We start from the raw sequence: 13,680 nt of genomic DNA on the forward strand, positions 1-13,680 counted from the left end.
TGCAGGGATAGATCAAGTAGTGAGCGAGCGGCGGTACGTGTTCTCTCACTTCCCGATCTACTGAGCCGACCTGTGACAGTTTCATTGTCACAGGTCGGCTCAGATTATGAGGCTGAATGCAAATCACTCACCTCATAGTTCTCCTTTAAGGTCTGCCAAATAGTCTAGCCACCGAATCCCATACGCAGGACAGAAATATACATTCACAATGTGAAATAGAAGGACGTTTAATGTGCCATAGAAACAAATAAACCAATTTTGTTCAAAAATACACACAAGACATAGAGCCCTGTGGCAGGCCACGCCCCTTCTCTCTTTGATTGATGGAAGGAGCCCCCCTCACGCAACCAGGAATTTCGGGGAATGGAGGACGGCTTTTGGACCGGCGGTGTGGACAAGCGTAGCTGACAGGTAAGTGTGTGTGTGGGAGAAAAAAGGTGCTGGGCCGTTTTTACCCTAATGCAGAGAATGCAATAAGGTAAAAAAAATCGCCCAGACCTCAATATTACTTTAACTGGTAACAACAATGTATCTTATTTGTGTATCACTCGGCTGTAGATCCTCCAATCATCTCTGAATTGGTGCCGACACTGTCCTTCCTTCTGGAGGGGGGCGACGTCTGTTCCCCATGGTCCCTGTGTGTGTTGTAAAGTTGTCACCACTCCAAGCTCCGCCCCCGGGATGGACTACAATCTCAATACAAATCAGTAAACTACACATGAGATTGTCCATCCCGGGAGTGAGCTTGGAGCGGTGACTACTTTACAGCACACACAGGGACCATGGGGAACAAAAGTAGCCCCCCTCCAGAAGGAAGGACAGTGTCAGCACCAATTCAGAGATGATTGGAGGATCTACAGCCGAGTGATACACAAATAAGATACATTGTTGTTCAGAGTTAAGGGACTTCAATGTATGTTACCTCCTGAGTTTGGTGTCACTTTAAAGTGACGTTAAACCCTCAGATTTTTTAACATAAAACAATACTGTAGAAGGTTTTAAATCCGTAAAAAAGTTACTTTAAACAAAATCAGTGTATTCGTTTCTGTGGCACCCGCTATTTCCCATTGTGAACGTATGTTTGCGCGTTCAAACCGATGGCAAAATAAAAGCAAACATTTAGCAAATATTTTTGAATATTAAGTTTGCTGGTTTCCAGACACGCGTGTAACATGTTTTTTATATGTGCAATTGTTGCTGCAGCTGGGCAAGGTCTGAGGCCAGTACCAGGGAGGAGGAAGGTCGGGTCCCCCCCTATGCGGCAGGGGTTATTTATCCATAATAAGGCCAGACTGGCGGGTTGCTAAGATCTTGGCGGCGCAGAATCCTGGAGACTTTATACAACTGGAGGGTCATCCAACTCATCCATCATCTTCTGCGCGCCGGCAAAACAAAAAGGTTTCCTTCCGTTTCTCAGCAAATTGCTTACGAAGGAAAACGCTGGTTATGCTGGGAGGTCAGAAAAGGTCACATAGATCTGGAAATGTCTGCACCCGATCCCGTCAGGTTCATCAACCATCACGCCAACGCTGGAAGGTGCAGAGTTTGATACTTCATCACTGGAGGAAAAACCGGGCTGCATGAAGCCGACGTAACCCAGGCGGTGCGGCGGTCGCCCGGCTCAGGCGGTACAGCCGGGGGAAGGAGGTAGTGCTTTGAGCGGGCAAGGTCGATGGCATTCCATGGTAGCAGTGTAGTCAAAATTTGGAAGCATTTCACCGAGTAACAAAAACTAAAAAAAACCCACAAAAACAGGAATACTGAAGAAAGTAAAATCAAAACTGTCCACGATCCGCGGCTTGACTGCACCAGCTTCCGGCAGAAGCTACGTTCGGCACTTTGTAGAATTGTGTGTTTCATTTTAAATATGTAAAAAAGTATCTAATGAGGATTCTTGAAGGCACTTTTTTTTTTTTTTCCGTTGGCCCACAAAGGGGCCGTAGCATTGGCAGAAGTCCGGAGTACACTTAGTCCTGGTGGTCTTCCGGGTGTTCCCAGGCTTTGCTCTCGAGTTTGGCGTTTACGGAGATTTGATTTTCTTCTGTCGAGGTGTGGAACCGTTCTCTGCTTTAAGCAGTCCGTTTTCGTGATAACCTAAAAAAAAGAACGCAGCGGATGTTAGAAATAAAGAAAGGACGTGTGTGGTTTTTAGAGCCCGTTCACATTGAGCGGTTCGCAAATCGCGCGATTTGCATTTTGCGCAATATCGCGCAAATGCTTGCATTGAGCAAGCTTGAATCGCGGCTAAATCCGCTCCAAAAAGGGTCCTGCTGTAGCGACACACGACCCGCGACAGCAGGACCCTTTGCCCCATTGAGAAGCATTGGAGAGCGATATCGCGCGGTAAATTGCCGCGATATCGCGGGAATTACCGCGCGATAAATCGCTCAATGTGAACGGGGTCTTATAGTAGATTGTATATGTGAATATTGTCCTCATGTCTCTCACTGTCAGGATTGCTGGGCTATGCTCTATGGGGCGTAGCCAGGATTAATCGGCAGACGCGGCCGCTGTGCACAGAGATCTCCGCCGGCGAATGGTCCGTGTGCTATGTGCGGGGCTGTGGGCCGGGGGAGATTAAATGTGCATTGCGGAGCGGTGTCCTCTTTGCGAGTGTATGGACGCCGGCGAGGGCCCCTGTGTAATGCGCAGAATTATTTCGCTTGGCGTGGATGCATTTGTTTTGAGAACACGGCATCATTTGGATACATATCTGCCTTTATGAAAGGAACATACGCTTGTGTCTTTTTGGTGTGTCTGATCAGCACATTGGAAATAATATGGCGTGTTCCCTGCAGATAAACTCACATTCATAGGAACCGTAGTATAATCCTATTAGGCGGTGTTCACTGAACAATGCCTAGTAGAACTCGCGCCAGTGGCTGGAGTATTTGCGCAAATCTGATCGGAAAAACGGCCATAGTTAAAATGCTCTGTGTAGTGTTTTGGCGGGAACTCCAGAGCACATGCTTTTCTATTGTTAACTAGTGTGCACGGAATTCACATGCACTAGCAGCTGGAAGGTGTGCACATTGCTTCTGCTCATGCACAAGCATACACTCCCCTTTCTATTGTCTATTCCAATGTATACATGTTTCTCATTGGCTGACTCTGTGTTATGTAAATGTATTGAGGAATTCATCGGCTGCTATAAATAAACGGATCTCAATACATTAGATAGGACTGATACTGAGCATCCAACGTGAGAACCGCCTGTGTCTGGTTTTTTTTACTTGGGGCCGATGAGTGCGCTCGATGAAATTATGCAAAAGGGAGCTGAGAACTGTGCTTTTTAGCGCAGCGGATTAATATGCGCAGGAGCGTATATCAATTTATTAATTTCCATAACACGTGAAAATAAAATTATAATATATTTATGTGAAACAGGAAATTATATATAAAATATATACAAGTATAGTCAAATTATAAGCCAAAAATTATTAAATCTGACCTCCAGCCTTCCCTCCAGTCTTCTATCTGACCTTCGTCCTCCCCTTCAGTCTTATATCTGACCTCCATTCTTCCCTTTCAGTCTTCTATCTGACCTCCATTCTTCCCTTTCAGTCTTCTATCTGACCTCCATTCTTCCCTTTCAGTCTTCTATCTGACCTCCGTCCTTCCCTTCAGTCTTATATCTGACCTCCAGCCTTCCCTCCAACCTTCCCTTCAGTCTTATACCTGACCTCCGTCCTTCCCTTCAGTCTTCTATCTGACCTCCGTCCTTCCCTTCAGGCTTATATCTGACCTCCGCCCTTCCCTTTCAGTCTTCTATCTGACCTCCGTCCTTCCCTTCAGTCTTCTATCTGACCTCCGTCCTTCCCTTCAGTCTTATATCTGACTTCCATTCTTCCCTTTCAGTCTTATATCTGACCTCCGTCCTTCCCTTCAGTCTTATATCTAACCTCCGTCCTTCCCCTTCAGTCTTATACCTGACCTCCGTCCTTCCCTTCAGTCTTATACCTGACCTCCGTCCTTCCCTTCAGTCTTATATCTGACCTCCGTCCTCCCCTTCAGTCTTCTATCAAACCTCCGTCCTCCCCTTCAGTCTTCTATCTGACCTCCGTCCTTCCCTTCAGTCTTATATCTGACCTCCGTCCTTCCCTTCAGTCTTCTATCTGACCTCCGTCCTTCCCTTCAGTCTTACACCTGACCTCCGGCCTTCCCTTCAGTCTTACACCTGACCTCCAGCCTTCCCTTCAGTCTTCTATCTGACCTCCGTCCTTCCCTTCAGTCTTCTATCTGACCTCCGTCCTTCCCTTCAGTCATGCACAGTGGTGTACCGGCTCCTCTCCTGGACTGAAATGTCTTACTCTGATTGCACTGCACACTGGAAGCTCCTCACAATGTGCTTTAGAAGCAAGCAAGTCAGAAACAGCCCTCCTCATTTGCTGGCTGGAGGATGTCCCCAGCCTGACTGTCCCTGGTTTGTCCCTTTCATTCATTGGATTTCAGTTCTTTCAATCAGGGAGGCTCAGCATTACATATTGGCAATGCCTCGGGTGGTCTGTATGCAAATACAGCCTGCCTAGAACGCCCACATATTTGCATGACCCCCCCCCACAAGCCAGTCCACTACTAGCATCAAGTCTGGCCTGGTACAAAAGGGTGAGTGAATGTTGTCACTCTAGAACAGGAAGTGTGTTACTGGAAGGAAATAAGGGAAGACATCCCGAACAGAGAAAACTAATGCAGCCACCAAATCTAAGTAGTGGTGGATAAGTTTTTGGGGTTTGATGAGCTTTACTGATCCGAGAACTCTAAAGGAAAGTCATTCATCTAGAATTCAGTGTGCGTCTTGTGCCTCAGCTTCCCATTTCTCTTACCTGACTCCCTTTTGAGCACCTTGAGCTGCTGTTTGGGTACGACAGGAGCGACGGCGGTCTTCTTCTTGGCAGCCTGCTCCTTACAAGACTCTCTCCAACGGCGCAGCTGGAAATGAATGAATCGCCACATCATCCACGTCTGTGAAATGCACATCAGGAGAAGTACAATCATCCTGCAGAGACAAGGAGACGTTACAGGCAGCAGGCAAAGCACAAGGCCCGGACCCGATCATAAAGGACAAAAAATGAATGGCAGCTGAAATACCCATTCTCTAGGCTCAGACTATTACAGACAGATGACTACGTGTACATTATGTGTTACACTTAATTCTAGCAGGATCCAGCACCGGGCTACTCTACAGCGTGTGCCTGTTGGCACCTCCAAGTTTTACTGATAAGCACCATGACCAATCAGAAGACGGCTCTCATGATTGGCATGGACTTAAACTGCAAAGCGTTTAAGCGTCCCTGCTGCTTAAACCTTACCCGTTTCCTCATGTCTCAGGCCCTTCGAGCCATAAGCCTGTGTCACCCAGAGACCCCTGAGCATCAACTTTCACCCAGAGACCCCTATCGTTGGCAGGGGATATTTGGGGATCTCTGGGTGACAAGGATCCCAGACATCCCGAGCATCTGGTGTCATCCAGTGACTCAAGTGTGCCTCCAGGGCACACTCACTGCCTGCCTCCAGGGCACACTGCCTGCCTCCAGGGCACACTGCCTGCCTGCCTCCAGGGCACACTGCCTGCCTGCCTCCAGGGCACACTGCCTGCCTGCCTCCAGGGCACACTGCCTGCCTCCGTGACACCAGTGTTTCCATGCAGCCTTAGGTATGCTCCCTCTAATCTCTTGGTCTGTCACTCAGTAGATATGGACTCCGGTCCCTGAAGTACAAGAACAACCATAACTTGTGACCTGAAGTCATGAACGCCTGAGGAAAAAAATATTGATCAATATTCTTGAACTTTTTAGAGAATCTTTTGAAAAAGAAACTCTGAAATGTGGATATTGTATGATGAGGAGCCATCAGCATGAAAGTAGCTCATCCCTCATATTTATACATCCTAAACCTACAATGATATTCCCTAACCTATTGACCCAGCCAGTAGATAAGGGACCGACCACCAAAAATGTTATTACAACAGTTACCCAATGTGCAAATAATCTGTAAATTGCAGTGTTAAAAAGTATTTGCCCCCCCCAAGAATAATCGGCTTACCTGAAAAGTAACGTGTTAAAATTTCCCTTGTCTGGGTTAAAGGTGTGGATCTCCGCCTTGGCGAGGCCAAATCCAATGGTGAGAACGGAAAGGGTGAGTGTAAACAGCCTTGTGACCACGAATACCACCGCCCAGGCATTAAATCTAAAGAACAAAAACACCAAGATCTAATATAATGACCACATAACATAGAATATTGATGCAACGAACCAAGAATCTCTGGGTATTATAGGAAAGCTCAGTGAAAGGGGTTTATAGCATTGTGCAGAGGATTAGGAGGACGACATTTGAATCGATTTATACACACACACACACACACACACACACACACACACACACACACTAAATGGCGAAAAAGTACATGAACACCCCACCAAATTATCCAGTGCTGGCACCGTTTCCACTACAGCATACAAAGACATTTTAAACAATCGTGCTCTTCCACCCTTGTATTAGTTTGGGGAAAGCCCTTCTGCACAAAGCCAGCTCCACAAAAGCATGCTTTAAAGATTTGGGGATGAATTAGAACGCAGTTTGCGAGCCAACATCAATACCTGACCTCACAATTGATCTTTTGGATGAATGAGCACAAATTCCTCGACACACTACAAAATCTTGTGGAAAGCTTTCCCAGAAGAATAAAGGCTGTTATTTCCCCAAATAGGGGGCAACTCCACATTAATACCCATGGCGTCCTCCACAGACCCCCGACCTCAACCCTACTGAACACCTTTGGGATGAATTGGAACCCCACTGCAAACCAGGTCTTCTTTCATCATCATCAATATGAATGGCCACAAATGTAGACAAACACACTCCTAACCACAAAAGGGGGCTGCTCTACATTAATACCCATGATTTTGGAATGGGGTGTCCAACAAACCCCTATAGGTGTGATGGTCATATGTCCACAAACATTGGGCCATATAGTGTATATTTCCACCTTCATGCAATTACACATCAGACGCCTGAGTACGGAAAGCCGCCTTCTACCAAAGTGGTTATTGGAGTAGGTAGGTCTCCAGTCTCAGGTTTTTTTTTACGTCTATGTCCCTGCTAGAGAAATCCCCCTCATTTCCTGTGCGGTCAACACGACTGAAAGTCAAGAAACTCTCTCCAGCAGAGACACAGAGCAATAAGAACCTTCCTCACTTTGCCCTTTACAAAATTTTAGCTGGAGTTACAATTTAATGAGCCATGCCGTACCCGCCATCTAATGAGCCATGCCGTACCCGCCATCTAATGAGCCATGACGTACCCACCATCTAATGAGCCATGCCGTACCCGCTAATCTAATGAGCCATGACGTACCCGCCATCTAATGAGCCATGAAGTACCCGCTAATCTAATGAGCCATGACGTACCCGCCATCTAATGAGCCATGAAGTACCCACTAACTAATGAGCCATGCCGTACCCGCCATCTAATGAGCCATGACGTACCCGCCATCTAATGAGCCATGCCGTACCCGCCATCTAATGAGCCATGATGTACCCACCAACTAATGATCCATGCCGTACCCGCCATCTAATGAGCCATGATGTACCCGCCATCTAATGAGTGTTTTAAATTGCTACTACGCTTATTCAGTGGGAACCATTCTAATGAAGCCTTGTCCACATTGCCGCCACTCTCACGTATGCCCAAAGAGTTTGACCATTACTTACAGTTTCTGATTGTTTTCATCTGTGAAGTAAAAGAGTCTTGCAATATGGAAGAGAAATTCTGATACAGACTGCAATAGCAGCAATATCACCCCCAAGCGGGTCAAGCTGCGGAAATAAGATGATGAATCCAAAGTTAAAATTCACACAATGACGGTATAAAGAGGCAATATAATCACATCTGGTCCCGACTCTGCTGCCCTGTGGGTGGGAGGTGCGTTTGGGGTGTCATTCAAATGAATGGCAACGCAACACACCTCCCACAACGGAATGCATGGTAGGGGACACACAACCACACACAACAAAATATTTATTTATTTTTTAAAGGTCCACCCTGTCTCCATACCTTACGATAACTGTAATGGATCCTCAGCCTGGGGTCCAGTGTGGGCTGCTGTTTTGTGACAGAGCTCCATCCATATGCGCATTGTACAGCTCCCTTGCGGGTCCTGTAGAGGTGCCGGGAGTCAGAATGTGAGGTCACTTCGGTCCAGGCACCTCTACAGGGCACGTAAGGGAGCTGTAAGCAATGCACGTACCAATGGAGCTCCCTCACAGCCATACCTCCAGCACACCCCACCTCAAGCTGACACTCGGCGCCGGGCAGCATATTTTGAATGGCAGCTTGGCGCAAGACCTGACAGTGCAGCACTAGGGGGAGGCAGAGGAGCCTCTCACATGGAAAAGTGGAAGGCACGTGGCGACCCACTAAACACGGGTCTGCGACCTACTTTTGGGTCATGACCCACCAGTTGAGAACCAAGGCTCTAAAGGAACGAGTCTTCCCACTGACCACCAATGTAAGCGCACTGTATGGCCCTACGCTGACTACCAATGTAAGGAGCATTCTTGCCACTGTCCCCCAGATATGGGGGCCCTACACTCACCTTCATTGAAATGAGCCTTTTTCTAATGGACCACCAATGTACTAGGGCATTCAATCCACTGTCCACCAGTGCAAAAAAAACCCTCTCGCTCACCAGCCACGTGGTGTGCATAATGTACCATGAGCCGGGTTCCACCATGCTAAAAAGTTGGAAAGGGCTGGTTTAGGGTCATACATGACCCTTTCAGTACCGTGATAACACCTGACCAGTGTCTCTTCTCCAGTGTAACGTTGCCAGCGGAATCATGGAAATCCCACAAGTTCAAGTCTTCTGATCAAGTGCCAGGGTTAAAAGGAGAAGTATGAGATGAGTGCTTTTCACTCACCTCATAGTTCTAGCCGACCTGTGACAATGAGACTGTCACAGGTCGGCTCAGTAGATCGGAAAGTGAGCGAACACATACCGGCGTTCGCTCACCTCTCGATCCTGAAACAGCTCTCTACCGTGACAGGGGAGGGGCTGGATTCCCCCCTCCCCGCTCCGATCTGCCAGCGCTGACTGGCGGAACGGACGGGGGAGGGGGCGGGTAGAGCTGGCTCTGCCTCTAGATAGGCAGAGCCAGCTGTCAGTCACGCAGCTGTATACTGAGCTTGGGGTGAAGGGAGGACGCTAGTTTGTGTCCTCCCGTTACCCTAAGGAGAACTATGGGGAAAAGCCTTAACCCCATAGTTCTCCTATAAGGCCTGTGTACTCCCCCCGCCCCCGCACTACAACAAGAGAGGGTCCTGTTTGAGTTTTCTTCTTTTTGCATGTCTTTGGTGGTACCCCAACCTGAGATTGAACAGCTGCCCCTTCGGTGTATTAATTGTGAACTTTTGCTCTGGTCCCCTGGGAAGGGAGAAACGTCTGCCAAGCGCTGACCACGTCGGACAATATATATTTATTTATGTTTAGGGGGGAAAAAGCATTACTTTTAGATAGGAGTGTAGAGTGTCTGCGGTTTACTGTACAGGTCCTGTCCAGGGTAAGTGGGAGACACTGAGGCCTTCATCACTTACTTTAGTAAATAGGCCCCTCCGATATGAAGTAGATATAAAACGATGTACTGCAGCTGGCGAGGGATTTCTTCCTGGAATAAACAGAACACATTTCTTTTATTATCATCATCATGACAGTACATGGCAAATGTATCACACGGTACATCATAAGGTGGATCACAGCTACTTCCGGGCCATTCCCTCTGCACCTACACTCTGTTACTGAGTACATTTCACCCTACCTCCCTCTCCCTGAACACAGTCTGCCATCAGACCTTTGCCTTCCCTGGTTGCTCCGTCCCGCTTCATCCATAGTTACATAGTATTTGAGGCTGATTAAAGACATAAGTCCATCCACAGATCACTAAAATTTGTAAAGAAAATCTTTCCAATTTTCATTATATATCGTATTTTAGGCCCAATGACATCATCACTGGGTGTCTCTGCTTTCTCTATGCAATCCAGGCACATTGTGACTGGTGGGAGGAGCCGGTGGGGTGATGTACATAGCTTCCTGAAAACATCACAGCACCCCGTCTCAATACTTCTCTCAAATGATGCAGTGGTTCTGGCTCTTGGGAGGAGTTATGCAAATATCAAAATGCTCATAGGGGTGGGTGTCAGTCTGGAGGAGCGGGCGTTCCTAAGCAGACTGCATTTGCATAAAGACTACCCTAGGGAACGCCCACGTGTAACGGTGAGCCTCAGCAGACTGATTTGCATAAAGACTACCCTAGGGAACGCCCACGTGTAATGGTGAGCCTCAGCAGACTGCATTTGCATAAAGACTACCCTAGTAACGTCCACGTGTGATGGTGAGCCTCTGACTGAAAGAATTGAAGTCCAATGAATGAAAGGGGCGGGGCCAGGGACAATCAGGCTGAAGAGGAAAGAAATAGATGATGCTGGATGTCCTCCAGCCAGTAAATGAGGCGGGCCCTATGTGACTTGCTGCAGCTTCTAAAGCACATTGTGAGATTGTGAGTCTCACTTGGGATTACTGCACAGATCTGGAAGAAATACACGAAGCTCACCAAGATTCAGGAAGAATACACAGGACTTTTATATGAGGACAATATCTGCTGATCCCGGAGTTCAGTTTTTATATAAATCTCATAACAGACTGAATACAATGATTCTGCTTAGAGGACAATTCCAGCCAGACGCCAATGCAGCTGCAGTGTGTGTGTCGCCCCATGTGCGGCACGGCGCGTCCTCTGGCATCCTGCAATGTGGTGAAGTACACATCCTCTTCCAGCCCGACACATTGTAATTATGGCCAACATCCAACCGCAAGAGGTAGAGACCAGCACCAGACACTGGATACCGGAGTCACCGTGACCTCGGATCGGGTTCACAATGAACACTGCTACATACACACAAAGCTCAAGATTAAACCCTTCGATGCCCAGAACAAATTCAGCAGCATCGGTAATGGGTGGGTTCACCCGAATATATCTCTATACGCGACGGGCCAACCCAAGTCCATGTGTCACAGGCTGAGCACGCTCACTCACTGTACTGCATCAATGGAGGAGGAGAAGCACCATCACCCTGGGGCGGGAAGTGTGTTAGGCTTAAAGAGCATCTCCTCCTCTCCAAAATATGAGGGGGAGGGGTTCTGTAGTCCTAACGCTTTCCCTCCGAGTCGGCGTGTTCCTAGACCAGTCCCTTCTGCCTTGCTCCGCCCCCCCCCCCCCCCCGCTGCAGCGGTTTAAGGTCCCAAGAGGACATGAAACGCAGGAGGGACATGCCATCGCTGCAGAGGAGGAGAAGCAAGGATGAAGGGACTGGTCCAGGGGCGTAACCACAGATAACGGGGCCCCATAGCAAAATTTTGATGGGGTCCCCCACGACCTCCCTACTGTCAATGATATTAAAGTCAGGTAGCAGGAGAGCTGCCTGCATAGTCCCCCCCCTGTACATCTGACGTCAGGTCTTCTTGATTAATAATGTCAGTGTAAGAAGCAACTTCTGCAATCCTAATTGGGGCCCCCTTGCACCCCCAGGCCCCATAGCAGGGTGACAGGAGGACGCTAGGCTATTGTTACGTCACTGGACTGGTCTAAGGGGAAGATGACTCGGGGGGGTGTATATTATTAGCCCCAGATAAAAACAAGCACCTAACCCTCGCAGTGCCGGGGAATAGCCCCACTGCAAGGGTCATGAAAAAGTTCCCCCAGAGTTCTGCTTCAAATACCCCGCTCTGTTTTTGTGGTTGACAAATGGATACACATGTAAAAGAATATATATTGTATTTATTTTTCTTTTGATACTATAAATGTATCAGGCAATTGCAGCATTGAGCAGAGCAATTGTACTACTGCCGGGCTCCAGTGGCCTCGGCACACAAATTTTATTTTTTTTATTTTGAGAATGAAGCTTTCAGGCGACAGTGATCACATGACTGGAAACCGCTAACTGGTTCCTGATGGTGGGCGGGGATGAAGTCATCAGTGACCAGCAGGACTGACAGGAAGCAGCAAAAGGGGTTGACTAGCTGCTTTCAAAGGGATGATGCCAATGAATGTATCCTCGGCAGGAAAATGTTCATCTACAGCAGGGGTAGCCAAACTCCGGCCCTCCAGCTGTGGGTGAAACTACAAATCCCATGATGCATCTCTCTCCGGGAGTCATGTCTGTGAGAATCTTGCAATGCCTCATGGGATTTGTAGTTCCACCACAGCTGGAGGGCCGGAGTTTGGCTACCCCTGGTCTACAGACTGCGGGAGGGTAAGGGGGGTAAAAGCCGATCTGTAGCCACCCCAATAAAATTATATGAAGGCCTCATTCACACAGCATAGAGAAGGGACGTACAGATCCGTGCGGCGTGCACGGCCATATCAGGCTGTTCCTGGGAGGAAGAGGTGCTGCGTTTGATCCCGCCTGTTCTTCCCTATGGGAGGACGCGGCCGTACATGTCATACGCACACCCGAGCTGCACATCCGTGTGGGTGTCAGTGCTCAGACGCAGACAGGATCCATCCAGGTCAGAGTAGGGACACCCGCATGGATGTGCAGCTCGGGTGAGCGTACAGCCGCGTCCTCCCATAGAGAAGAACAGGCTGCTGCGTACAATCACACGCAGCACCTGTCCTTCCCGGAAACAGCCGTGCACGCCGCACGGATCTGTACGTCACCTGTCTACTCTGTGTGAATGAGGCCTTTATACCCGCAATGCCCCAAATTATGCTGCACAATGTTATTAGTACCTGTGAATTCACACAGCACAAGATGATTACCGTATGAATGAACTTACTTTCTTCACCTTCTGGAAGTATAACTCGGGGAGAGCGTGGAGCCAGTACGCCAACTGACACAGGTAGAAGAACTTCACCTGAAAACTAGAAAGAAAGGAAATTCAATCACAGCTTTATTAGGACGAGGACACTGCAACATAAAGTGACACCAACAAATACATCCAAGTCCCTTAACTATGAACAACACTGTATCTTATTTGTGTATGACTCGGCTGTAGATCCTCCAATCATCTCTGGATTGGTGCTGACACTGTCCTTCCTTCTGGAGGGGGGCTACTTGTGTTCTCCATGGTCCCTATGTGTGTTATAAAGTAGTCACGGCTCCAAGCTCCGCCCCCGGGATGGACTACAATCTCAATACAAATCAGTAAACTAAACACGAGATTGTCCATCCTGGGGGCGGAGCTTGGTGCGGTGACTACTTTACAACACACATAGGGACCATGGGGGACAAAAGTAGCCCCCCTCCAGAAGGAAGGACAGTGTCAGAGATGATTGGAGGATCTACAGCCGAGTGATACACAAATGAGATACATTGTTGTTCAGAGTTCAGGGACTTGGATGGACTTTTAGAATTTAATTCCTGAGCTTAGTGTCACTTTAAAAAAAAAAAATACATTGCTTTTGCATATATTTATAGAATTGATTGATATATTTCTAGTGAGGTAAATAGTAACTAATGCGTATGACCCATGTTGTAAATGTCTCTGGGCAATGTGCATAATATACAAGATAAACATGCATATTGATATTCCTCCAGAAGGTGGCGCTCTAGGTTCCTTTTATTGGGCTTTACAAGTGTAGTGCTCACCACCCCCCCCCCCCCCCCCCACCAGCGCCCAGACAGCCC

General features: G+C 48.0%; 1 protein-coding gene across 1 annotated transcript in view; it reads right to left on the reverse strand.

Annotated features, from left to right (window-relative positions):
- Positions 1 to 1,897: 1,897 nt before the first annotated feature.
- TRAM2 (translocation associated membrane protein 2) overlaps positions 1,898 to 13,680 on the reverse strand; it is a 23,823-nt gene continuing 12,040 nt past the window's right edge. Inside the window, exons 8-13 of the mRNA XM_018561601.1 lie at positions 12,830 to 12,914; positions 9,592 to 9,662; positions 7,710 to 7,814; positions 6,043 to 6,186; positions 4,824 to 4,996; positions 1,898 to 2,094 (exon numbers count right to left, since the gene is read on the reverse strand). Of these exons, the coding sequence (XP_018417103.1) occupies positions 2,021 to 2,094; positions 4,824 to 4,996; positions 6,043 to 6,186; positions 7,710 to 7,814; positions 9,592 to 9,662; positions 12,830 to 12,914 (652 nt within the window). The 3' untranslated portion in view covers positions 1,898 to 2,020. The remainder of the gene's footprint in view (positions 2,095 to 4,823; positions 4,997 to 6,042; positions 6,187 to 7,709; positions 7,815 to 9,591; positions 9,663 to 12,829; positions 12,915 to 13,680) is intronic.

Source organism: Nanorana parkeri, unplaced genomic scaffold, assembly GCF_000935625.1.
Source record: "Nanorana parkeri isolate BGI_ZX_2015 unplaced genomic scaffold, ASM93562v1 scaffold533, whole genome shotgun sequence".
In the NCBI taxonomy this organism is placed as follows: Eukaryota; Metazoa; Chordata; class Amphibia; order Anura; family Dicroglossidae; genus Nanorana; species Nanorana parkeri.